Source organism: Haliotis cracherodii, unplaced genomic scaffold, assembly GCF_022045235.1.
Source record: "Haliotis cracherodii isolate W230 unplaced genomic scaffold, xgHalCrac1.p SCAF_5, whole genome shotgun sequence".
Lineage (NCBI taxonomy): Eukaryota > Metazoa > Mollusca > Gastropoda > Lepetellida > Haliotidae > Haliotis > Haliotis cracherodii.
Genome location: NW_027266308.1, coordinates 35,186,005 through 35,213,977, shown reverse-complemented (window position 1 = coordinate 35,213,977; position 27,973 = coordinate 35,186,005). Strand labels below are relative to the sequence as shown.

At 41.0% G+C, this 27,973-nt stretch overlaps 1 protein-coding gene across 2 annotated transcripts; it reads right to left on the bottom strand.

Moving 5' to 3' along the window:
- LOC139442593 (dipeptidyl peptidase 3-like) lies at positions 1 to 27,957 on the bottom strand. Of its 2 annotated transcripts, none has more exons than XM_071223446.1 (19): positions 27,926 to 27,957; positions 26,837 to 27,004; positions 26,249 to 26,365; positions 25,421 to 25,510; positions 20,279 to 20,416; positions 18,754 to 18,828; positions 17,589 to 17,685; positions 15,836 to 15,990; positions 14,863 to 14,993; positions 14,260 to 14,318; positions 12,929 to 13,123; positions 11,087 to 11,193; positions 9,741 to 9,833; positions 8,248 to 8,310; positions 7,016 to 7,140; positions 5,442 to 5,562; positions 3,950 to 4,129; positions 2,889 to 3,051; positions 1 to 2,085 (listed from the first exon to the last, which is right to left on the bottom strand). In XM_071223446.1, exons 2-19 carry the CDS (start codon positions 26,990 to 26,992, stop codon positions 1,952 to 1,954), a joined length of 2,199 nt encoding a protein of 732 aa, XP_071079547.1. In that variant the 5' UTR covers positions 26,993 to 27,004; positions 27,926 to 27,957; the 3' UTR covers positions 1 to 1,951. The 2 variants fall into 2 exon arrangements, with proteins under 2 accessions (XP_071079547.1, XP_071079546.1); XM_071223445.1 differs by lacking the exon at positions 27,926 to 27,957 and adding an exon at positions 27,594 to 27,682.
- Between the last annotated feature and the right edge of the window lie 16 nt (positions 27,958 to 27,973).

The following is a 27,973-nucleotide window of genomic DNA, read 5'->3' as shown; positions in this document are numbered from 1 at the left end:
TCACCATGTGTGAAATAGATTTATTAAAAATGTTTTAGATGCCAGATACTGTCATCCAGGCTACAAAAAATAATGCATTTGACCTTGCAGCCTGCATCAGCTGTCATAGTATAAACCCAATACAAAACCAATACCATGTGCTAAGAAGTTTCATTAAAAATCAATAACAATGTTAGGGATTTACAAGTACATGTACTGAGTACATTTAGAATCAAGACGGCATTGTATTATTTTGCCAAATTAATACTTGAATCTTCCAGCAAAGAGGAGAACTTTTGCGCATGAACTGTATTATGATTGTATCGAACCATGGGTCATATGGCCTTTAAATTCAATAACCATCTCTCTCTCACCATGCAATGTCGACAGCCATAACATAACAACATAATCCTGTAAAACTGCACATTGGTGATTCTCAGAGTTGTAGGTAAAGAATGAAAACACTATGAACTACCATGTTCATTCATACTGTAAATCTTGAAATTAATGTGCCTCCAAATTAATACGACTGCTGACCCCTAGCCAAAACTTTGACTCAATATCAATGCGACTCCCCCACCCAATCACAAGTGGAATGATACATATCCTAACCTTACTCCAACCTTACCTTAATCCAGTCAAACAGCAAATAGCAGCGCTTATTAGCGCTGAGCAGAGCACTTCCGTAAAAACAATGAAAGAGTTTTCCTAAAAACAAAAGCCTATCGGAGCTTGTGGAGGCGTGTCAGCCTTTGACGAAGTGTTGCGTGAGTGGCGTCTGGACTGCTGGAGTGGTCAATGATGCCTAGGTGGACACGAGTGGGTTGAACTGTTGACCACAGCAGTGATAACTCACCAGAAGCCAGTTGTGTAATTCCTATTCTTAATTAACATTGTTATATACCTGTTACAACTGCTGCTCAATAAACTGCGTGTTTTTATACAAGTTGGTATTTCCACTATCCAAAGTGTGCCGTGAGGCCGCCTTATTGTTGATAGTCATTTTGGAGACATAAATACGAAGTTTCATTAATGTAAACAAAGACCTCTCGCATAATTTCGTATTTAATTCACACTCGCGTTAATTTCAAGATTTACAGTATATGATGTCTTATAGCTACACTTCTACCCATAGAGGGACTAAAGACAAAGGTACCTTCATTTTACTGAAATATTCATACAAGTGTACCACTCCCCCTCCCCTACCCCTCATCTTTGAAGTGTAGTCTAAATGTTGACACAATAAGTTCAGTCTACATGTCTGTGCTGCTACTCAATGCAGGAATACATTGGTTTCTAAATTATAATAGAGGAACACATTCCTTCAAAACTATTTGTATTAACACGTTTCTTTCTAAGGAAAACTGTAAGATTCATAAGGATCAGAATAATCGTGTCCAACCATCAGAGCACTGCCACATCCTTGTGCATCCGAGAGAGGAGATGATAGTTGGTGATGGAATTAGTCTTGAAAAGGGAATTAATTTTAGGGAACTTGTTTTTTCCTTCTCATATTCATGGTCTGGCTACCATTGGTCAAAATGGTGTCGAGAGTAAAGAGGTAAGTTTACGTTACATTTATACAAAACAGCCATGTAACTGGAATGCTGAATGGATTTCATTGAATGAGACCCTGTACTGTGAGAACACTGTAAACACGCTTACATGAATCACACGGAGCACAGATTCTTTTGTTATATTTCAAAAGATTTGAAAAAGTAAACTGTCATTAGTAAATTCAAACTTGAAACGACAAAATGCTAAATAATTTAGTCAGATCCTCAAAAGCAGTTTAACAATTACACATTGTAATGCATACGGTGGACTTTAAAGTGGCATTGGCCCTCTATCCAGTCATCATTCCTGAATATGAATCTGCTATAACGGTATGAAACGATCCATGCATAGATCATGGCGCCAGAGGACGGCTTGTTTCCACAACCTGGCAGTAGCGTGTCGGATGCAGCAGCGTCTAGAAGTGAGGCCTGTCCTTGTCGCGCAGGGCCAAGATCTCGCTGTCAAGTTCCGGAGAAGAGAAGCGGTCCACAAAAGACTGGATGAGTCCGGCAGAGTTGGCTTCATAATTCTTTAAGGTCACTTTTCCATCTGATAAAAGACATTTACAATGTGAGAGCAGTGTTCAAAAATAAACCATGAAAGTGAAGGGCCCTTATAATAGCCCTAATGAGTGAGTATGGTTTTACGCCACTTTTAGCAATATTCAAGCAATTTCACGACAGGGCCAAAATTGGGCTTCACACATTGTGCCCATCGAACCCAGGTCACGAGTGAACGTTTTAACCACTAGGCTACCCCACTCCCCTTAGCCAGTGATTGATATCATGAGCATCGATCAATGCAATGGAGATTGGATGACATGCATCAAACAAGTCATGGAGTCTGAGCACCCAGTCTTGTTAGTGGCATCCTACAACAAGCATGGGTTGCTGAAGGCCAGTTCTCACCCGCATCTTTACGTGGTGGGGAAATATGGAAGATCAAGGGAAGTGGGAAATGACAAGGATCCGATATTGGCCAATCCCGAAAACAGCAAATTGTACCTCTAACTTGTAACTAGGGCTGAGACGAGTAACTTGGGTACTCCGGTCGGGTAGGTACTTAGTAGGACCCGGGTACCCACAGGACTACCCGGACCCGTGGTTAGTCACATGATATATTGTTTAATGACAAAAAGTATCTAGAACTCTATGGTTACACTACATGTCACAAATGTTCGCACTCCTTTCGGACTATGCACCCATTCCTTCTGACTTTTCATACCTTTGAATAAAGATATAACTTGAGTCAACTTCAGTGTATGCATGACCAACGTTTAATACATGTATCTAAATACGTTTTGCCAGTGCCCTACTTGTAACTATATTTCATATATAGACAGTTTCTGTTACCTTGAATGGTTGTGTGGTGTTGAACAAACATCTTGCGTGGTTGTTTACGAGCAAGGACAGTCTCACGAAGACTCAGGAAGTGTGGTTCAGCATTGTTGTTGACATCGGAGTAGAAGTCGTACATCTTTTTCCCTTCTGTAACATCTGCGGTGGACTTGTACACCTGAACCCCAAAAGCATGAAAATATAAATGTGAGATACTCTCATTATGTGGCAAATCATGGGACAGAGCCAAAAGTATCCTCTTTAAATATCTGGTCTGCCACTTCCCCAACAAGGGTGTTTTTACCTACAATAACACCATTTACAAAGTGACTGTTTTACTAAAGAGCTGATTTCATCGTAAATAAAAATAATTTGTTTGTTTGTTTGTTGTTTAACGCCGCACTCAGCAATATTCCAGCTATATGACAGCGGTCTGTAAAATAATCGAGTCTGGACCAGACAATCCAGTGATTAACATCATGAGCATCGATCCACGCAATTGGGATCAATGACATGTATCAACCAAGTCAGCGAGACTGACAACCCGATCCCATTAGTCGCCTTTTACGACAAGCATAGTCGCCTTTTACGGCAAGTATGGGTTGCTGAAGACCTATTCTACCTGGAATCTTCACGGGTCGTAAATAAAAATGAGTAAAAACAGCAAATAGCAATCGGCGTCTCTGAATAAAATGATATTAGTAAGCTCATCAGTTCGCTTAAGCTGAATATCACCAGCAGAATGTCTGCACAAAACAATCCTTCAAGCTTGTCTACGGGACTCCAATACAAATCGACTCTGGGGACAAAAAAACCCATTTTACTTACCTACCTACACAGGACTTTTTCCAAATGATATGTTTCTAGTTAGCAGGGGTTTCAAATAATATGATGATAAATAAACAAAGATGCAGTTTGAACAAAACAAAAATATCTACTTATACAGATTTTCAAGTTATCCGGTTTCTACTAAACAACTTTGAACTTAACGACACACAGCTGTAGCATGTAGCGAGACTGTGTCTGTTTTTAAATAGGAACACACTTTTCAAACTAGAAGTTTCAAAATTTCCCACCTGAAGTTTCCGAAGATACTTCCCAATGGCAGGTTTGCCCACTTTGGTGATCTTGGTGCGATCCAGTTTTATCCTGATATCTGGTTTATCGTCCTCCCCCGTGGTCCTGGTGATGGAGATGAAGTCCTCCCCGGCCTCTAACATGACACGTAGGATACAGAACCGCGCCTGCATGTGGGCCTGTGACATATAGAGTCTGCTGTCTTATTCTTGTTTCATATAAATTCTTTGGCATAGATGTTAACTATTTAGAGAAAAACCAACTAGGGACAAGGAGCTGCAGAATATCTTTCCCGAGTGAATGAATGGCATTGATGTATTGCTATCGTGCCATGTACAAAATACAATGAATCAAACATTTGATAAATTGTTACCAGCCTAGGAAGCACAAATGTCATGAGGGAAGGGAGGAGGAGGAGGAGGAAGAGAAGGAAGGACGAGGAGGGGGAAAGGGGGGAGGAGGGGGAAAGGGAGGAGGAGGGGGAAGGGGGGACGAGGGGGAAAGGGAGGAGGAGGTGGAAAGGGAGGAGGCGGGGGAAAGGAAGGAGGAGGGGGGGAGGAGGCGGGGAAAGGAGGGAGGAGGGGGAAAGGGGGGGAGGAGGGGGAAAGGGAGGAGGAGGGGCGAAAGGGGGGGAGGAGGAGGTGGAAAGGGAGGAGGAGGCGGGGGAAAGGAAGGAGGAGGGGGAAAGGGAGAGGAGGGGGAAAGGGAGGAGGAGGGGGAGAGGAGGGGGAAAGGGAGGAGGAGGGGGCAAGGGGGGAGGAGGAGGGGGGAAAGGAGGGAGGAGGGGGAAATGGGGGAGGAGGAGAGGAGGAAGAGAAGGAAGGACGAGGAGGAAAGGGAGAAGGGAGGAGGATGTGTGAATTATTTTTCGGTGACCCTCCCCAGATTCCCTGACTTCAGAAGGGACATTGTCAATTTAAAGTTTTGTATTTGCACTAAATTCCAAATATTTGCTCAAGCACGTACATGTATATTCATAGTGTGTGCAGGACAACCTAGCTGTGGTCTGTATGGCCACAGACCTTCCTTCATATTGAGAGTCGCAGGGTTATGTGTGTGTGTGTGTGTGTGTGTGTGTGTGTGTGTGTGTGTGTGTGTGTGTGTGTGTGTGTGTGTGTGTGTGTGTGTGCACGAGTGTGTGTGCACGAGTGTGCACGAGTGTTGTGTTGTGTGTGTGTGGGTGGGTGGAGGGGTATGTGGGTGTGTATATCTTACTGAATACTTTCTGCAGTTTAACATGAATACCACACTCAGACACAGTATACTAACTCTGTGCCAACCAGTCTTTGTTTCACCCCCTAAATGCTAAGCGATAGGCAGGGTAACAACAAGTGCTATTATTCAATATCTTTTGGTATGACACTGCCGGGATCGAACCACCAACCTTCCTCTCTTCGGAAGATGCACTATCCACTACATGAAGGAGGCAGACTCAAGTAATGACATAATTAAGATAACAAGAGTCATCTAACTGTAGTCATGGCAACTCACCTGTCTCCAAGCACCTGTCTCTGGGGAATAGAACTCCAGCGCCAGCAGACCGGCGCGCGCCATGTTCAGCCAGTTGATGTAGATGATGTCATCAGCAGAGTCTCCAACATGGCCAAATATCCTGCCCAATCATATGTTTATTAGTTATACAAGAGACCAATCAGATGTCAGGAATTTATAAAGGGACCAATCAGATAGCATGTAGATATGCAAGGGACCTGTTATACATGACAATACAGGGTTTCTAATGAGTCTGTTTTACTAGAATCTGTACGTAATATCATTAAAAATGTCCACAATTTTTTTCTATACTTATCATAAAAATGTCCCAAAACTATTTGACTGCAGCAAAGTTAGCGTAATATACATTAGAACAGATTTAAAACAAGGTTTATATGGATACAAGACACTAAATTTCAAGGCCTTTTCAAAGCTTTTCAAAGCTTTCCTAGGCTTTTCAAGGCTTTCAATCATCATTTTTAAGGCTTTTTTATTTGGGTTATTAGCCTTTCTGTCACTATTTTTTTTAAATCCAGCATACAATATCTTAGTCGTAAGACCTAAGAAGCCGTATGAACATCACAAATTTTCAAACATGATTTATTTTCACAACCAACAAATAAAATAAATTAAGCTAAAAATGTTGATACTTTTCAAGCTATTTTGGTGATTTTCAAGGCCTTTCAAGGTTGACACAAAAACATCAAGGCTTTTCAAGAAGGACCTTAATATTCAAGGCCTGTATGAACCAACCGACCCCATTGGTCGCCTCTTACAAATACAACAAGCATAGTCGCCTCTTACGAAAAACATGGGTTGCTGAATACTAATTCAAACCTGGATCTTCATGGGGCTATGAATGAAAGACAATTGCCGTCAGAATCCTGAATACATAGGCCTTAGGGGCAAAGGGGCAGTGGGGTAGCCTTGTGGATAAAGCGTTCGCTTGTCACGCCAAAGACCCGGGTTCGATTCCCCACATGGGTCCAATGTGTGAGGCCCATTTCTGGTGTCCCCTGCTATGGTTTTTCTGGAATATTGCTAAAAAGGGTGTAAAACCAGAGTCTCTCACAAACATAAGTTTTTTTTTAGAGTATTGCTATCAATTGCTTTGGCCTCATAGGAAACAGGGTCATTAATAGTACGGCTGGGACGGGTAACTCGGGTAGGATGGGTCCTGATTAGGATTTGGGTACCAACAGGACAACCCGGACCCGTGGTTAGTCATGTGATACATTGTTTAATGACAAAAATGATCTAAAACTCTATGGATACACCATAAGTCACTAATGTTCCCATTTATTTCTGACAATGCACCCATTCCTTCTGACTTTTTTATGTTTGAATAAAGATAAAACTCCATGCAGTAAACTTCAGTGTATGCATGATCAGATCGTTTAACACATGCATCTAAATACATTTTGCTAGGGCTTCGGTGAAACCTTTCCAAATCGGACAGTTTCTACCCATCTCTAAATATCCACAACGGGTACCCAGGAAGTAAATTTGGACTCGTCCCAGCCCTAGTACATAGTTGTGCATGTACAGGAAAGAATTCCCGTGTCAAATCTTACTTGAGAACATCGGAGGAGAGGCAGAGATAGAGTCCGACACACTCAGCCCGACACTCCTCATAGCTTGACCCCACAGAGGAGAACTTGCTGTCCCAGGTCTCACCAGGCAGGTACCAGGAGGAGATCTGAATACCACAGGTCAATCTACTTATTTGTGTTCATGGCCATGTACAATTATACTAAAATATACTGCTCCAAAGAAGTTCAAGACAACCCAATTCTTTCACATTACTATAGCCAATCTGTCATGCTATGACAGATTACCTATAGTAATATGAAAAAATCAGGAATTACATCGTGATCCAATTACCCTGGTCCATTTGCCACCACAGCTTCGTGGTGCCATGACAGATTAACTATAGTAATATCAAATAATCAGGTGGTCCTTAATTTCGGTGTAGTACAATGTTTCAGAAAACGGGTGAGGAGAGGTGGGGCTCAACATCGCTTTCAAGATCATTGCACTTATGGATGTCTCTGTGTGTCTGTGTCTGTTTTTCTAGTGCTAGCCCACTGAGATACCATGCCACAGTTTTAACATGAATACCCTACTCAGACACAGTAGACTGACTCCGAGCCGACCAGTTTTTGTTTTAGCCCCTTAATGCCGAGAGCCAGGCAGGGTAACAACAACTACTATCTTTTAGCATCTTTTGGTATGAGGCCGGGAATCAAACTCTGGACCTTCTGCTCACCAGGCAGATGCTCTACCGCTAGACCACAGAGGCAGTCCTTCAGCAAACAGAAGTGCAGGTCTTATGACTACACACAAAATCAAGACTTAACATTCTGTAAGGAAAACACACATACAATTTGATCATAATGTACAGAATGTATGCTCATTTGTTAGAACAATACAACAATACGACACTACAGTGACCAAGTCATTTCCATCACATGGGTGTTTTTTACAGCTTGCTAAATATTATGTTAAGATGCAGACATTGTACCGAGATCTCCATGCAAAAACCAGGAGTGGAGTCAGTCACCTGGCTTCAGTGTTTGTTTGTTTGTTTGTTTGTTTGTTTGTTTGTTGAGTAACGCCACATTCAGCAATATTCCAGCTATATGATGGCGGTCTGTACATATTTGAGTCTGGATCAGACAATCCAGTGGTTAATATCATTAGCATTGATCCACGCATGCATCAACCAAGTCAGTGAGTCTGTCCACCCCTTCCTGTGAGTCGCCTCATGGAGTTGTACTACATGGAGTTGTCTGACTAGACCTACCTTTTCTTCAGTTTCAGTGTGTTTCACATTATCCCGGTCAAAGTTGAACTTCCCATCTTCATCCTGTGAACACACGTTGACATTACCCATACAACAGTTAACTAGATGTTCATCTACCAAGTTTACATATCATACTCTACTTCAAAATTTTACACTTTCATGAAAATATGTGGTAAACGAAAACATATGTAAACTTGTGTGTATAGAAGTGAAGCATTAACTGTCATACAGTCCATGGGATCTTAATGAACACGATTTGTAAACTCCATCTTTGATGGCCTTGCTTATCGTTACCACTCGAGATTATTAGCCGAGTGTGTCTATTGTAAATATAAATAAAAAATATTGATCAGGATTGATAGGAACCAAAACTGTATTATGCAAACCATATTTAAGACGTATGTTTCATTCACAAAAGTAAGAAGTGTGTACGCATAGTATGACATATTATCGCAGCTCTATATGAACATGGTATTAGTAAATCTCATAATCCACACCCCGTTGACTGTTTACTTATGCAAATCTAAACACGATATTTCATCGCTTGATCGAACACAGGACTCATTGCGATATGTCCCCGCTACTTGTAAGTATAGACGTTAACTTTTTTATGATAGTTTCTGGAATGTTTTTGAAGTGGAATTACCCCTACCTCCATTTGAAATTGGATAGAAAAGAACCCATTAGTTAAGTCGAAGTCCTTTGATCCAACCTAGGTCGTATGCATACTGAGTATGCATAATCCGAAACAGGAAGTGATGTAAGCCACACATATCACCCCACAAAGTAGCTACACCATGATAATATAGAGTTACCTGCCCTTGAGTCACTATTGACAGGTACGTTGTTTACCGAACTCGGTAAAAAAATCAGAATCGATCAATCTTCACTGATATGTCATAAAAGCGTAACAAAGAACAAGAAACATTTTGCTTATGTCATATTTAATATGTTAGTAAGTGTTTGCTATTACAATCCATTATAAATTAACTACCGAGATAATAAAGAGTACAACCTTATACAATGTATATGATTTGCTACCATGGAGGAAAACCTCCTTTAAAACTTCCTGGTAACATTAGGCCATAGTTATCAAGCAATCAGGCATCGATGTTGTATTCAAAGTACTTCCTACAAGGTGTTCCATCTCATTGGACAAAGTCATTGGATCGGGATACCAAGTATATCAGTTTGGTCATTGCATCAATCAGAGGCACAAGATTTTGAAAAATGGGGTGCATATTATCATGAAAATACCCAGTGAGATGGCCGAGGGTGCAGTTCACATGTGAGGTGCCTGTAAAAATAGGATGCACATCCTCAACCCACCCCCACCCCCCACCCCCCACCCCCCATCCTCAAATCCCCTGGATCCGCCAGTATCAATGACGCTATCCATCATATGAGAAACTTATCCTTGTAATCCCAGGGCAAGTGATCACTGTACAAGAAACGTTCACTGTGTATAGTGTGTCAACACAAACGTTGCTCACCTTGATGAAGAGCTTGCCGCTACCATGTCCAAGCAGTTCATGGAGTCCGACCTGGACCTCGAAGGATGGGAGTTTCAGCTTTATGTACAGCTCCTGGGAAGGGGAGATAATTATCAACTATTACATATCAGGGTTCAAAATTACTTGCATCTGAGGGACAATGGCACAGTGTTATCACACCCAGAAAACATGGATGCATGTCACCTAGCCTTACCACTCCATCCCTTTAGTCGCCTCTTACCTGGAATCCCTTACTTGTTGAGACAACATTTTTAAAAGGGAGAGAGCACAGCTTTTTGGGAAAAGTTGTTCACTTTAAATAGTGAGTGAGTGAGTGAGTTGGGTTTAACGCTGCTTTTAACAGTATTCCAGTTATATCACGGCGTGTCAGTTTAATGTGGGAGGAAAGCCCGAAGTGATGCAGGTCTCAGACATTTAGCACTTCGGTGAAACCCACGAGCACGGTTATGGTGCTGACAAACCTAGAAACATAATCGGGGCGAACCACTTTAAATAGAAAAAAGTAAAATGAATGGACATAATTTAAAAAACAATTTGAGTCTGTCAGCCAAAAATGAGTTAATTAGTTGATAACATTATAGATTAGTCAACACGATTAGTATGCTTCAAAAGGCCCACATCCTCTGGATCCGCATATACATATGGGGTCAAAAGAGATGACCAAATGGATTGGGTGGTCAGGCTCAGTGACTTGCTTGATGGAGTATCATCGTATCCTGACAACTTGAATTGTCAATCACAAAATCAATCACTGGATTGTCTAGTCCAGACTAATTATTTACCGGCTGCCGTCATGTAGCTGGAAGAGTGCTGAGTGCGGTATTAAACAACAAATATACACACACTCATAGTAAAATGATAGTCACCATGACTGAAGCTGATGGTTCTAGGTCACTCTCAGTAAGTTCAAAATAGCTACCTATGGTAAACTGTTATGAATTTTGAGTTTAACAAAAGGAAATTGAAAATGGTCGATTCAATTTGACCTGCAATTTAATGCTAAATATGAACTAGGCTGATCCATCAAACATTAAAAATTGATTTGTCTGAACATGGACAATCAATACAGCATACGACTTAAAATCGATACGGAAGAGATCTCCAGCCAATAAACTCTACAAGGTCACAGCACTATCTCCCATGGACAACTCCCTATCTTCTCAGGACATAAATGAGTTGCAGGCGTATGTTCGAATCTCTAGAAATGATGTCATGATATAACAATGTTTTATCATGAAACAAACCACTCTTCTATTGTCATTGATCTTTACGACTTATTTCGTATCGATGTTATATTTAGAGACAGGGGACAGAAATGTATTCACCTTATCGTCGTCATCCAGGAATGTGATCTTCGTGTCCTTGTAGCCTGATGTCAAAACGTTCCCCAGCGACACGTTCTTGAAGCCCTCGTTCTGACGAATGTCATCATCTGATTTGTATTTTCAAGATAATAGAATTAGCAAAACAAATACACAAAGTATAATGTATTTTTATGGGGAGCATGAATACTACTCATACATTCTGACCACTGGTCACTGTGTCGAAATGAAGCTTTCCTTGTACGTCTTATAACTGCCTTGATCACAATAGCCTGGAACCAGTCTGCCATGCACCCTTCGAAAATTCTCACTAGTCCTCTAGCCTGAGGCTACTAAATCGTGCTGAGGACAAGGAAACATCCAATGATACCCAGTAGTAGCACTTAAGGGCCATAATTCTGAACCAGTTCTCAATGCTTCACATTTGCTACAAATTGGAACTGAATAAAACTGACAGAAAATGTAAACATGATAAACATTTTTGTATTTCATTACTTTCAAGCAGGACTAGCTACAAACTCTGAGGACTAGTGAAATAATATTCAATAGTCCTCTGGACTTGTCTGAAAAATGCCAATTTCTAACGCTGCCATGGGAGCATTTCATATTTTGTACAATACATATTGAATACAGTGACCGCAAGTCTAGTGTCATTATGGCAGCAATAGGACTTTAGATGAAAGTTCATTTAGACAAAGGAACCAGTGATCAGAAATGTTTACTCGTTCTGTTTTTTGTTTTTTGAATGTTTGTTGTTTAACCCCACACTCGGCAATATTCCAGCTATATCACGGCGGTCTGTAAGTAATCGAGTCTGGACCAGACAATCCAGTGATTGACAACATGAGCATCTATCCATGCCATTGGGATCGATGACATGCATCAACTAAGTAAGTCGCCTCTCACGACAAGCATAGTTGCCTTTTACGGCAAGCATGGGTTGCTGAAGACCTATTCTACCCCGGATCTTCACGGGTCAATTCACGTTCTGATTAATAGTGACCTTCATTACCTGTTTATTTAGAGGCAGCCAATGAAGTACAATTCTTGGTTGTGACAGATTCCTGCTTACACGCCTTAGTATGTTTAGGTTACAATAGTTAAACTCAGGACATCTAAACAATAAATCCAGAAATTCTCTGTCAGAAGGTAAATCAGCCTGTATGTGTGAGCTCAGGATAAAGCCGTTATAAACAGTGTTTCAGCAATATTCAGCATCTCAGCTCGGTGTGGGAGGAAAGCCTGAAGTGACACAGGTCTTAGACATTCACCATTTTGGTGAAACCCACCGGCATGGGTATGGTGCTAACAAACCTAAAAACATAATTCAAACCAACTATGACAGTTTCTGTCAAAATTAGTGACGTAACTCTGTCCACAGGTATCTGTGAAACTGAACCAGACAGTCGGACATTGTACCTTCCTCCGTTTCTTTGACAATAGGATACTCTTAATGTAAAGGTTAGTGATCATACCTCAAGCTGTACCTCTGTGTCACATATTTCAGTTCTTTGTCATCATGCTGCCAATAAATGTGTTTTAGGCATTCTGTTTTCCTCCGTGAATTGTCACTTAACGCAATATTCCAGCTATATGACAGCGGTCTGTAAATAATCGAGTCTGGACCAGACAATCCAGTGACTGACATCATGAGCATCGATCCATGCAATTGAGATACGATGACAAGCATCATTAACTAAGCCAGTGAGCCTGACCACCCGATGCCGTTAGCCGCCTTTTACGGCAAGCGTGGGTTGCTGAAGACCTATTCTACCCCGATCTTCACGGGTTTTTCCTAGGTGAAGAGTGTTAGAATCAAAAGATGAGGTTGATAAGCTCACTCACAGTTAGGAATGTTGATTCCTGCAGGGATGCCGCTGCCTCCGAAGCTGAGGACGTCAAGGGAGGTGAAGTCTGGCCGCAGGAACTTGTCCTTTTCGTACTCCACTGGCCACGGCAATAGAGCCAGCAAGTGTTCTGCACTTTCCACCAGGGATGCAAACTTGGCACTCATCTTCTTGTTCACAACCGCAGCAAAACCTGTGCAGAATGTCTTACATGAGTATAAACACGATGTCTCACATGAGTATAAACATGATGTCTCACATGAGTATAAACAAGATGTCTCACATAAGTATAAACACGATGTCTCACATGAATATAAACACGATGTCCCACATGAATATAAACACTATGTGTTGTGCATAAGTATAAACAAGAGGTCTCACGCAAGAATAAACACGATGTCTCACATAAGTATAAACATGATGTCTCACATGAGAATAAACACAATAAACATGAGGAACAAAGCATGATAACAGGGTTTGCAAGGCTTGACAAGTGACTTAAAAAGCCCAGAACTTTCAATCTGCCTTTCATAGGCTTTAAGTGTGATAGACATTTAGAAGTGATTGACATAAGAAAGAGAATATATGGATGTCAACTTCTTTATTATGAGGAGCACCACATTTCGGAGTATGTGCTTACTCCTCCATCGGGTGAATGATTCATGGGAAAATGGAAATAAAAACCAAACGTGCGGCAGACTTTATGATGATGCGGCTGTGCCTCAGAACCAAGGATATTTTTTTTTAGCCTGACACTTATTTCTTTCTCTAATAATATATGATGACATCATGCTGTAAATTACAAGTCTTTAAAAGACTGTAAATAAGGTTGAAACGAAGCTGATGTCATAATTGTGATAACTCAAGAAAGCATGTATGTCCTAATAATATTTTATACACATTTATAGCCTTGTAAAAAGTAAGATCGCTGGTCTTGAAATGACACATAAAGGCCTTACATTTGGGGCCTCAAGTTCATACTAAACATGCCAAACGAATTATTACACAAATAACGGTACATCTGATTATCAACTGTATCATGAATTAGCTTTTTGTCATTCACCCCAACCATAAGGTGAGGTAAAATGGAGTTTGGTGTCGCATCAAGGTCATTGCACTTAAACATGGCTACCCCACTCAGACACAGTGTACTGACTTCGAGACGACCAGTCTTTTATGCCTAGCGCAAGGCAGAGTGCCATTTTTAACGTCTTTTGGTATGACAAGGACGGGGATGGAACCACAACCTGCTCTATCCACTAGACCATGGAGGTGGTCACACTGCTACCATAAACATGTGTTACCATAGTTACAACATGGCTGACTGACCTTCAAATTCCCCCCTGACACCATACGGGTCTCTGTAGGATTCTATGAAGCCAATATATCTGAAACAACACATTGACAGCACTCCAGACAAAGAGGTAAACATACTGGATACATTCCCAACATTCATCCACAGTAGAAGACATTGGTTTAAAAAATATTAACAGCAAACTAAACACAAATAAAAATTAATATTGCAGGTTGTATGCTGCATAGCATGTTTTATAGTAGTGTTGTCTAAAAGTTATGATATTTGGCATATTTTGCCCAAGTGCATCTTCACTACTGTAATAGGTAGTGATGGAACTGGTAGAACCTTATTTCATAATGGAACAGAATAAATGACTGGTTAAAACAGTACTGGCACTCAGGTTTTCATCTAGACCTGCTCAGGAACCGACAATGTCAGTAAAAATTTCACTGCTTTTGTTATACAGTTATTGTTTATGCTATGGCTTTGTGGAATTGCTTGCCAAGGGCACTTGTTTTAGAATCCTCAATATATATCTGGGTACTAGTGTTGTGCTTAAATCCCTGGGTACTAGTCTTGTGCTTAAATCTATGGGTACTAATGTTGTGGTCCCTGGGTACTAGTCTTGTGCTTACGTCTCTACGATGGGTCCCCTGTTTTTTATCCAGAACCTGGAGCCGTCTTTGTGTGCTGGTAGAGAGCCTGTGGCGAAGCTCCGGGCGTACTCCTCCAACATACGCACCTCATTCTCTGTGGCTGCATATTCCTGGAGCAAACACTGAGTTGGTCAAATGTAGCTCTGAACAGTATGTCAGTTATATCCAGCATGTGTGTGTGTGTGTGTGAGAGAGAGAGAGAGAGAGACTTAGAAAGAAAGAGACTTAGAGAGATAGTGTGAGAGAGAACGAGAGAGTGAGAGAGTGATAGAGAGAGCAAGAGAGATAGAGAGTATGAGAGAGTGTGAGAGTGAGGGAATGAGAGAGAGTGAGAGTGAGATAGAGAGTGAGAGAGATAGAGAGTGTGAGAGAGTGAGTGAGTGATAGAGTATGACAGAGTGAGAGTGATAGAGAGAGTATGACAGAGTGAGAGTGTGAGAGAGAGAGAATGAAAGAGAGGGAGAGAGAAAGAGAAAGAGTGAGAGAGAGAGGGAGAATGAGAGAGTGACAGAGAAAGACAGAGTTAGAGAGAGATAAAGTGTGAGAGTGTGAGAGTGTGAAAGAGAGAGAGAGAGAGAGAGAGAAAGAGAGAGTGAGATAGAGAGTATGAGAGAGAATGAGAGAGAGTGATAAAGAGAGAGTGAGAGAGATAGAGGATGTGAGAGAGAATGGGAGTGAGATAGAGAGTGAGAGGGAGAATGAGAGAGAGTGATAGAGAAAGAGAAAATGAGATAGAGTGTGAGAGAAAGAGAGAGTGAGAGAGAAAGAGAAAGAGTGAGACAGAGAGAATGAGAGTGAGATAGAGAGTGTGAGAGGAAAAATCAGAGAAAGTGATAGAGAAAGAGAGTGAGATAGAGTGTGAGAGAGAGAGACACTACTATTACCCCTGGTACAGTGTTGACAAATCATGAAACTCAATCAGGGCAAATCTGGCTTTCATCACATGGCATACCTTGGCACTGTTAAGGTTATCCACCACACGTTTTAGGAGTGGAGAGTAGTCTCCCCTGGTAACCTTGAAAGTGATTGGTCCGGCAACATCTGCTGATGTATACTGATGTTCTCCAAGCCCATTCTCAGTTTTCACACCCGGAATATCTCCACTGGCTGGTGAGAAAGATGTCGGACAGATAATTACCCCATTTGATAAAGGGATTTCTGATTCATATGCAAGTATTGCTAAATAAAAGCCTCTGACAATCATATTGGCAGACTTCCATTCGCTTAGCACAATTTTTCAAAGAACCACAAAGAGGCAACTACTTTTTCCACCATCATCACCAACCAAATGGTCTTTCAGCCTCAGTTATAACATATGACTTACAAAATCAATATCAGATTGTTATCACATCACACAGATGAGCTGACATGGGGTTAACATCATGTTCAAGATTGTTTGAGTGAGTGAGTGAGTTGGGTTTAACACCGCTTTTAACAGTATTCTAGTTATATCACGGCGTGTCAGCTTAATGTGGGAGGAGAGCACGAAGTGATGCAGGTCTCAGACGTTTACCACTTCGGTGAAACCCACGAGCACAGGTATGGTGCTGACAAACCTTGAAACATAATCGGGGCAAACCAGGATTCGAACCCACAATCATAGGTTTCTGACGTGCCCAAGGGACGCAACTCTGCACAGCAAATCGCGGCGCCTTAGACGACTGGGCCACCCGTGCCCCCTTCAAGATTGTTTGACTTCTATAGCAATGTGCATGCACGTCTGTGCATGGTTGCTTGTATCTGTGTATTTGTCGAGACATGCTGATTTTATAGTCCTAGCCTACTGGGGCACTGTCACACAATTTAACCTGGATACCCTGCTCAGACTTAGTGTACTGACTCTGTAACAACCACAGTGCTCCCGCTGGTTTTTGAAACTGCCACCCAGTGGACTGACAACTATAAAAATTACCAGTCCTACCCAATTTTTGTCAGTCCCAACTTTGAACAAATAATACTGGTATGAAAATCACCTGGGCCCCGTTCCACAAAGCGATCTTAGCGCTAAGTCGGTCGTAACTCCCATTCTTTAACACTGACTTACGACAGTCGTAGCGCTAAGTTCGCTTTGTGGAACGGGTCCCTGGTTTTATTTCTTTCAACACCAATTACAATGCAGTATACTTTTAAGGCTCACCATTTCAGTGACGTCATGTCTAAAGTAACTTAGTAAGATCTACACATCATTCATGTAAAGTTCAATCGCAATTTTCTCCCTTTTTTCTAAATAGTTCTTTTGATTCAAGACTAAGTCACTACAACCTACACTAAACCTCGAAGCAATGCGATATATTATTTCCTTGCACTAAAAATAGCTTATAATGCTGACTTCCTTCGAAAAATACACTTTTTTGACTTTCAACAATGTTTTGTTCAACAAAGATTTACAGATGCCTTACTTGCCGGTCCACAGGAACTGGCACTCACAAGAATTACCAGTCCATGCCTAATTTTACCGGTAAAAAACTGGTAACTACCGGTTAACGGGAACACAGGAACAGTCCTTGTTTTAGCCCCTTAATGCCGGCCATCTTTCAATGTCTTTGGTTTTATACAGACAGGAACCTGAACTGGCCTTCAGCTCTCCGGGCAAATGCTCTGTCCACTACACCACGGAGGTGGTCACATTTCATACAGAAGTATTCAACCCAAATAATAAAATAATCACTTCGTCTAAAATATGGCTATTAACAGATAGCGCTTACCTGCAGTCTCGACAGAGGCCAGCCTGATCTCATAGACAGGGAGACTGGTACTCTTGTCTTCTGTCTTGAACAGGCGAGTATTGTACGGACTCAAGTCCTGGGGAAAACAACAGGAATTAATACAGACAAAAAATATCTAATCTAATTAACCCAGCAACCATACGGGGAAACAAACAATGATCTGGTGATACTTGATATAATCAGTTTCACAACTAGCTATTCATCTAGACCTGCTCAGGGCCGATATTAGGCCCCAGGTCTGCAGCAAATGTAAGTCAATATTCCCAATATGGAATTACAAATTTCCTTATCCATATTATACAGTAGTCTACCATGACTTTGAAGAATGCTTGATTTTGATTGGTTCAAAAGAGGTATCCTTTTTTAATTAAGCCTTTGTTCACAATCTAGTTCTGTGAGTACCAATTTCCGGATAAACCTTCGCATTTCAACTTGGGATTCAACCCCGTAATAAAACCTCACTGAACAGAAATACCATATACCATAGAACACTTTTTGTGTAGTTGTCTACCGGAACATTAAATTATTTCATTCCAAATGTAAAACCTTGAAACGTACATTCTCCCTACCTAACACACAGGGACGGTTCACCACCCCTTGTATTTGCGACTTATAAAGTAGTTTGAGTTTGCAAAATTTCAAAACATATGAAGTGTTATGTTCAATACCGTGAAATATCAAGTGTTATGTTCACTGCAGTGAAATATCAAATGTTATGTTCACTGCAGTGAAATATCAAGTGTTATGTTCACTGCAGTGAAATATCAAGTGTTATGTTCACTGCAGTGAAATATCAAGTGTTATGTTCACTGCAGTGAAATATCAAGTGTTATGTTCACTGCAGTGAAATATCAAGTGTTATGTTCACAGCAATGAAAATATCACTTTCCTCAACTTCAGAAAACTCAGTCTTTCACACTGAAGTATATAATATATTATCCTGGTGTTATTAGTGATATCACAAAGGGATATATGACTGAGTTAGCAGACAAACAAACCAGGAGTTTAAATTATTTGACTCAGGCTTAGTTGGACTGCCAATCAACCCCAGCCAATTCCCCCTTTAATGATGCTAAGAGTCGTGTTACATGTATCTAGACAAGAACAATCACTGGACAGCTGATCTCTTCGACATTATACTTACCATTTTATTCATAAATTCTTGAGCAATTTCACCATCACGTTTGTCACAGTTCTGTGAGAAGTAGGTTGTTGTTCCCTGAGGGTGGAATATGACATGAGGAGATTTGTACATGACATGAGAAGATTTGTACATGACATGAGGAGATTTGTTCATGACATGAGGAGATTTGTTCATGACATGAGATTTGTCCATGACATGAGGAGATTTGTTCATGGCATGAGAGAGATGTGTCCATGACATTATGAGATTTGTACATGAGTGAGTGAGTATGGTTTTACGCCGCTTTTAGCAATATTCCAGCAATATCACGGCGGGGGGCACCAGAAATGGGCTTCACACATTGTTGGGGATCGAACCCAGATCTTCGGCGTGACGAGGGAACGCTTTAACCACTACTAGCACTAGGCTACCCAACCTACCACCTAAACTATGAAGTGACCTCCATTATGTTTAATTTGGCCATAACATTAATTTCAACAATCAACCTTATGTTTTTTAAAAATGCATCACCAAAAGGACAAAATGTATTTGTGAACAGTGCACACAAAACAATCAGAGAAAGAGGCCATGTAGATGTGGATGTGCATTACAGATGCTGACACAGATTTCTAGTATTCTTATCCCCATGGGTTAAACCATACTGCCCATGTGTCAGCTTGAAATAAATCATGAGTCAACACATGGAATGAAATACCCTGACATTTGTTTTCCCGTTTCAATATTTCAGATGTAGTATTAATTAAATTTATTGTTTGTCTGTATGTTTGATTTTTGTTTAAGGCGTACTCAGCAATATCCCAGCTATATCATGTATATGACAGCAGTCTGTAAACAATCGAGTCTGGACCAGACAATCCAGTGATTGACATAATTAAATTAATTAAACAAACATTATGGCATTAAATGAAAAATACTACTAAAAGGTCACATTTCTAAGCATCAAGGTAATATCTATATTTAATAACATTACACCTTCAAAGCTGAATCATATGCCTTAATTTACTAAAAGTTTCTCTATACCAATTATAATTATTAATAATGACTGACTGAAAAACAAATGATGAAAATTTAATATGGTTCTAATTTATACAAAGTCGTTTATCTTTTAAATGACATTACACATTTTTAAATGAGCAATATTGTGTCTTGGGTTACAAAACCAATACCAACCATATGACCAATTATTATCAGCCATCACGTTACATAGAGGCCTTAGAACATGTATAGTTTCAATTTAATTTCTTTGATAGGCATTTAGAAGTTGTAGTACTAAGTAAGGATAAGAATTTATGGATGAACAACTTTTTTATTACAATAAGAGCGATGTTTCGGTGTAGGTTCTAACACTTGCTTGATAACGGTTTTAGAACCTACACCGAATTGTCGCTCTTATTGTAGTAAAGAAGTTGTTCATCCAAAAATTCTTATCCTTACTCAATTTAATTTTCTAAAATTTGTTATAATCTTTAAATTTTAATAGTGTTCAGGATAATATGATATTATAGAAAGCAAAAGGTATACACACCTTCTCCCCCAGCCCAAGTTCCTTGTCCCTGGCTTCGAGGGAATACATGGGGCACTGGACTGAGTTCCACAGGGACTGGATACCCCCGGGGTCTGCAGCAGCAGCAGCACTGTTCAGGATCAACTTCTCCATCTTCTCCTGCACACACAGAAACAATGTAATGCACAGCTTAACTCTGCAGTCTGCATCAGCAGAAACATCCATATGTAAACACATTGATTCTGGGCCTCGCAGAACAGTGACAACAAGGAGGAGCAACAACCCTCTTCATTGTGTCACAGTCAAGTCAAGAGCATAACCACGAATTCCTATACAGTATGCAGGAGCAATCTCATTAAAATCAGATACTCAGATAAGAACACCTACACAGGTCGCTTTTGGTGGGTGAACATTTCAAATCAGCCAAACAGTGTCAAGGCTTCAAAATTAATAGGGGGCACGGGTGGCCCAGTCGTCTAAGGCGCTGCGAGTTGTGTCCCTTGGGCACGCCGGAAACCTGTGATGGTGGGTTCGAATCCTGGTTTGCCCCGATTATGTTTCTAGGTTTGTCAGCATCATACCCGTGCTAGTGGGTTTCACCGAAGTGGTAAATGTCAGAGACCTGCATCACTTCAGGCTTTCCTCCCACATTAAGCTGACACGCAGTGATATAACTAGAATACTGTTAAAAGCGTGTTAAACCCAACTCACTCACTCACTCGTTCGAAATTGAAATGAACATAATTGGGGAGTTCCGAATGCAAAATAATAAAGGTCTTGTTATAACATTGCTGTGGATACAGTTGTAAATTCATACGTTCACTTGTTTCTGAGTGGGACAACATCTCCACCTAAACTAGTGTACCAACTAGGGTACATTGTGTGTCCTGGGGGATGCAAATAACATGGCTATCTGAATCACTAAATACTAATCAAAGCTAGAGTGTTACATACGACCAATCTTTCTTTTCCAGTAACAAATACAATCAAAGTTCAGAGCATTAATTGTTGACTTTCTGGGATGTATCTTGGATTCCAAACCAAGTGCCTTTGACGGGCAAATTTGGGGGGACAATGTGATATTGTTCAAAAATGCTCTTTTTTTATATAAATGTATTTTTTAGAGTAAAAATATCATTTATACTTGTCCTGACACATACTAATTATTAATTGCTTGTCTCATCTCATTCTGAAAAGGTAGTGGAAACTTATTTTTCTGCGTTCCCAAGAACGTTACCAAGAGTGTTCCCAAGAATGCAGAAATACATCTCACCCGAACGCACCCCTCAGCTGCACAGCCGCACCAGAAGCACGTGATCAAGCCGGTACACTCATCACTCTCTCATTTTCGCTTATCCATACATCCAAAACATGTATACTAGAAGCAGGGATGGCTGGGTGGGTGCTTTAGTGTATGTGTTAGAATAAGTATTAATGGCATTTTTACCCTAAACAATACATATTTTAACTGATCTTGACTGATACTTATTGCTTGAGGTTGATGGTGGGATCCACTGTATGTGTGCTTCAGATAGTGAACTGTTCAATTAACCCCATGGGTAAATCAAGAGATCTCGTGATTTTGTAAGCAAGCATAGAATCATATTTCAGCTTTCTAAGAATGATTATCGAGTTAGAAAAGGTCATAATCCTGACACAGTCGTTATCACTCATGTTCTGAAATACATAGTAAACCAGGGGAGCATGGACTCTCGGTCAGTGGTTATGAACTGGTACACTGACTTCTACAAACCTGCATGATTTGGGTGTGTTTGCTTTTGGTTATCTTTGATAAGTACAGTCAATTGTCGAGCCACAGCTAAGGGTCCGAATTGGTGAATCCCGGCAATATCTTCTGTGATGAAGTCTCGAAGATAATGGTTGGCAAAGACTGTGTCCGATTTCCAGAAACATCCTTCTATTATTGGCAGAATGGAGCTGTTGCCATGAAGCACTAACATGGAAGCAAAAGCTCTGACCTCATGAGGATTGAAAGCAAGGGGAGGTTCTAGACCTGCATCTCTGTAGGCTCGAAGTATGACTGCTTTCATCCAGAAGAAACTTTCTAGTTAACAGGATGAAAAGTTGTTTGAAATGGCGTGAAAAACTTTTGACTTCTGGAATTCTTCCTTCATGAATATATAAGTAAGGCTCTAACTGGACACGGTAATAAATCCTCCCTATTTTCAGAACCGAGGATAGATGATAAAGGCAGGATGTGAAACTGTATGTCCAGCTCACCTGGGAGTTGATGAAATCTCAACAGAGACCCAGATGGGCTGATGCGTTGTCGCCATTGTCGATTCTAGTGCGGCTTAAGTCTATTGCATCGGTTTTTGACATTCTGGCAGACTTAGTTAAAGCCAGTAAAACAAAAGTTTCTGCATCAGATGTTCGAATCCGGTTTCTTCAAGAGGTTCATAAGCATTAGAATACTTGAGGACGTGTAAGCCCCATGCTTGAGCTTTGATTTCTTCTGCTGATCTTCTAGTCTGTAAGAACAGGCAGAGTGATCAGTTCAGGAACTTTAGCCAGTTTGATACAGAACTTTAGTCTGTGTTATACATGGTGAGACCGGAGCTGATGGCTGATAGACACATCGTCCAGGTAAAAGGCTCAACAAAGTCCTTTGTTGTGAAGGAAGGTCACGATCGGGTTGGTCATCCATGTAAACAATTACAGGCCGTGGAAATGCCAAATGGCATGACAGTGAGTGAGTGAGTGAGTGAGTGAGGTTTTATGCTGCTTTTAGCAATATTCCAGCAATATCACGGCGGGGGATACCAGAAATGGGCTTCACACATTGTACCCATGTCGGGAATCGAACCCGGGTCTTCGGCGTGACGAGCTAACACTTTAACCACTAGGCTACCCGACCGCCCCAATGGCATGACAGCCCATTGATAGTGATGGTTGTTGAAAAGAAAAGACGTACTTCCTGGGCTCTGGATGTGTTGGGATGTGTAGATATGCGCCTCGCAGATCTATGTTTGCCAGATAGCCGGCTTGTCTTATCATCTGTCGCAATTGAGGTAGATGAAACATCCTGAATATTTTCCAGCTTTTGTAGGTAGTACCAGAGACCATATACCGATATATGGTCTCTGGTAGTACTTGCTGAAAGTCTTCATGAATATCGGAGAATAGAACCCCTGGGTGAGGACATCCTATTGACTAACCCCCACTGCTCCCATGGCAAGAAGTGAATTGATCGCCTCTGTTATTTTGGGGAGCAGTACCTCCGAGTATTGTACCTGTGGAGGGTTGAGAGGAAGAGGGGGTGCTGAAGGTACCAACACTGCAGCCTTTCTTTTGAATGTTTGTGACGAATGGGTCGTCTAGGATGTCCCAATTTCTCCAAAATGTTAGAACAAACCCCTCCCGAACCCCCCAAAAATCCACCGCCTGCCCACACTATATTTTCAGAAGCCATCACCTGAGAACCAATTCTTTTATTTGTTTAAGCCTAACACAAAAAAATGTAGACAATTGATGACATCAAGCAGCGCAATAATGCAACACAAGTCCCGCCCACTCTCTTGTAACTATTTTTTTCAGTTTATTGAAATAAAAATCAAACAATAGTTGCAAAAATAATTGCTTGTTTAGCCAACCAAATGGCATGGAATCACTTGAAATGTATTAATTTCTTTTTCTATCCTAAATATACATTTACATGAGCGACACAAGGGTACCTGTTCCCAATTTCATATCTCACAATAATCAGAGTTGTCTCCCTTACTCCTTAACAGGTTTCCAAACAGTGTCACGTTTGGCTATTTTTTTAAGATTGGAAAATGACTGATAGACCAGCAACCTCTGTTGGCCGACTGTTTCGCAAACAAATATTGAAAATTTCATCATTGTGTATTGTGACGTGTTTGTAAACTTTGTGGCGCTGAATTCTAAAGGTAGGCCCACTTTTGTCCCTCAAATGAACTCAAAAGAAAGCAATCTTCATCAATTAATATTAAAAAAAACATGACACTGTGCACATGGTGCAGTTGAATCACCTGATATTTTAAGGCCAGACCTTTCGGGGTGGATTACAGATTTTGATAGTCAAAATTTGGTTGGTAGGTCACAAAAAAGTAAAAAATAAATGCATTGAACAGGATCTTTTGTAGGATGGGTAAGGTGAAAAAATATAATGCCTATTTATGGTCGGACACAATTCCGTTTTAGTCACATAAAACTTCCAAGAGATCTTCACTGTAGGCAGTATGAAAAATGCCTTGTCGATCGTATTTTTTTAGCTGAATTTTCTATTTTTAAGGCCAGTTGATTCCTAAACCAAGCCAAAGACGGCTAGCCTAATGTTGTGCACACTGCAGTGTGCTGATGGGCATGTCATTTCAGTGAGTCAACTTAACCAGCCACTAGTTGGTCCAGACAATTTCAGCTAAGATCAGCTAGTCATCTTAATTCTAGTCCATGTGATTATGATAAAACTAATCTAAAAAAATAAATCTGTACCTAAAAAATCACATGACAATTACATAACAATCATATTTCTGACAACACAATGACCTCTAATCTTGCATCTTCCCAAAGCAAAAGAGTTACCTGATTATAAAAGTCCAGTTTCCACCCTTGCCGAACTAGGCTGGAATTATGGAGTTATGTTTTGGCTGAACTAAAGAGTCTATGCATAGTCCAATCAAAATTGCAAAATAACAAAATCAACATCCTGTTCATAAACTATTGTGCAGATTTCTGTCAATTGTCGCCTGTGTTAGATACTTTCCAAATCTTTTCATGTTTTTAAACAAGGTGCTCCAGTGATTTGATGCACTTCACAAAGTAAGACCTGTTTTATCACAATATAGATTTTGATTGTCGACCAGATTGTCTAGATTTTGTATGAAGCAAATGCAAGTGACATAAGAGCCGGAATCTGATTAGTTAAAAGAAGTGCCATAACTTGTCACTGGTCGTAATAGCTACAAAGTACAATCGAGCACAGAAATTCCAGCCCAGTTCGGCAAGGTGAGGTGAGGTGAGGTGAGGTGAGGTGAGGCGGACATTCTACCACAAGGCCACGGAGGCGGTCTTAGTTCAGCAAGGGTGGAAACTGGACTTTAATAGTCAGTTGACTCTCTTGCCTCAGGAAGATGCTAATCTTGAAACATGTAACCAAAGTGTTTTTCACCAGTTTCTTACCTTCGGCAAATTGGGGATAAATTTGCTGTCCCCAAATGACTTGTAGTTGCCCATGTTGCTGTAGAAGCCAGCTGCATACATCAGCACAGCCTAGAGGGAAGCAATATGCACATGTAGCCAGTTTTGGAAATAAAAATAATTGCCAAGCTGCAGGCCCTGACGATGCTGACTTAACTCTTCAGGCCTTCATTTAAATATGTTTAAAAACTGCAGCTTCTTGTGACAGTCAGTGGGTGAGTGAATGAGTTTTTGATTTTACGCCGCTTTTAGCAATATTCCAGCAATATCATGGCCGGAGACACCAGAAATGGGCTTTGCACATTGGACCCATGTCGGGAATAAAATGCTTCTTCTTGTGACTAGTAAACTGACAGGTATATTGAATACTGACCATAAGGATCTATACAAATTTGAACTGACAGGCCCAACATGAGATCCACTTGCCATGGGCCAACGGGCAGGTGCTTGTTTTGAACACAGTATGTAGTTTTGAAAGCCTCACTCCACCAAAACCCATATGAACATGATCTAACGTGTTCCCATACTAGTGTTGAATGTGAACAATCATATTCAACATGTTCAAAACTAAATTTACACACACCCTCCCCTTCAAAACATTAACAACTTTATATATATTTTATGGTGTCAACAATAATGTACCTTAAACCTCAAATTCATGTACTAGTATATATCTTTCTAAAGTTCCAAGAAAGTTTGAATTTTCTATGCCCCTTTTTTCATTTGATCAAACAGATAATCATATCAATTTTGCTGCATCTTACTGTTATCCAAACACTAATGTTAGCAAGAGGGGTGAATGAGGCCCACCTGAAACTCCTCCTTGGTGAGGCCATTCTGTGTGGCCACTGTCTCCAGGTCAGATATCGACTGTGCCCGGAACACCCGCTGCAGCAGGACGAAGATTCCTGGGGATTCCGGAGATGTCTGTAATATTGGGAGAAACATGGGACACAACACAACCTGACATGTTAGTCTGATGGGACACAACCTGACACTTAAGTCTGCTGGGACACAACCTGACACTTTAGTCTGCTGGGACACAACCTGACACTTTAGTCTGCTGGGACACAACCTGACACTTTAGTCTGCAGGGACACAACCTGACACGTAAGTCTGCTGGGATACAACCTGACACTTTAGTCTGCTGGGACACAACCTGACACTTTAGTCTGCTGGGACACAACCTGACACTTTAGTCTGCTGGGACACAACCTGACACTTAAGTCTGCTGGGACACAACCTGACACTTAGGTCTGCTTGGACACAACCCAACCTGACACTTTAGTCTGCTGGGACACAACCTGACACTTTTGTCTGCTTGGACACAACACAACCTGACGCTTTTCGTCTGCTGGGACACAACCTGAAACTTGAAACACTTTATTTCTGGCCTACCTGCAGGAGGACAATGAGGCCACCGCTGAAGGAGGCTTGTGAGATGTAGTGGGAGTAGCACTGCTCTTTGTCCGTCAGGCTGTTGAAGGCAACCTCACAGTCCAGCAGGCAGATGCCAGTCTCATTCGACAGCGTGTACTGGGACAGGTCTGTCATTCTGCGGGAGTACTGATAACAAAAAAACACACAGGGTAAGGATTTTGTCATGTGGAATACAAATCAGTTTAGAAAACCTATCATGTCTATGGTCATTGGCCCCTAAAATAATAACCCTCCATTTCCGAGTGAATGACCAGCAAATTCTACTGGTGACCAACACTAACCCAGAACCCAAAGGGTACAGTCAGTAAGAGGTGAGGTGAAATAGGGTTTAACATCGCTTTCAAGATTATTGTACTTATATAGTGATGTGCTCACATATGAATGCATGACTGATTGTTATGCAACATCTTTTGGTCTGCTGCTGCCAGGGGATCTCAGGCATTTTACTGAATTACTCATGCTTATTAGCCGACGCTCTACCACTGGACCACGCATTAATTAGCCAAGCCGATGAGCCGGCGAAGAGTGTTCGAGTCCCCCACAGCGCTAAATGGATCAGTAAAGTGAACTACTCCCACCTACTGTAATACCTCACCTACCATGACAGCTGTATTGCAACAGTAGTTAATACATGTAAAAATAAGTGTTATCAATCCTGTTTCGTCCTAAATCACAGTTGTCGAAATATTCAGTCTATCTAAACGGGATAACCAACCAATATTGTCTCCATTTGCTGCAACGCCCGTAAGTCAAAGACTAAATCTTAGGAGTGCATCTGACAGTCGACATGCAGGAACATGTATGCGAAATAGCAACCGAAAGTAGACAGTGTTTTTTTCAAATGAGTATCGTTTTTCTTCCAATACGTATCTTGTGCTATTGGTAAGCTTCGTCAAGTAGGCCTATCATGTCTATGTCTATATTGTTTGTTATTCGCCCAATTCTGGATTAATGAATCAAATTCTCTCGATAAAGCATTCGAAGAGATGGGGCTTTATCAATAGAGATGCATGTTATTTTGTGCTCGTAAGTAAGGAAAATCCTCACATGTTCACGACCTCGCACTTGCACCGGAAAAGGAAGAGAACAAACAGG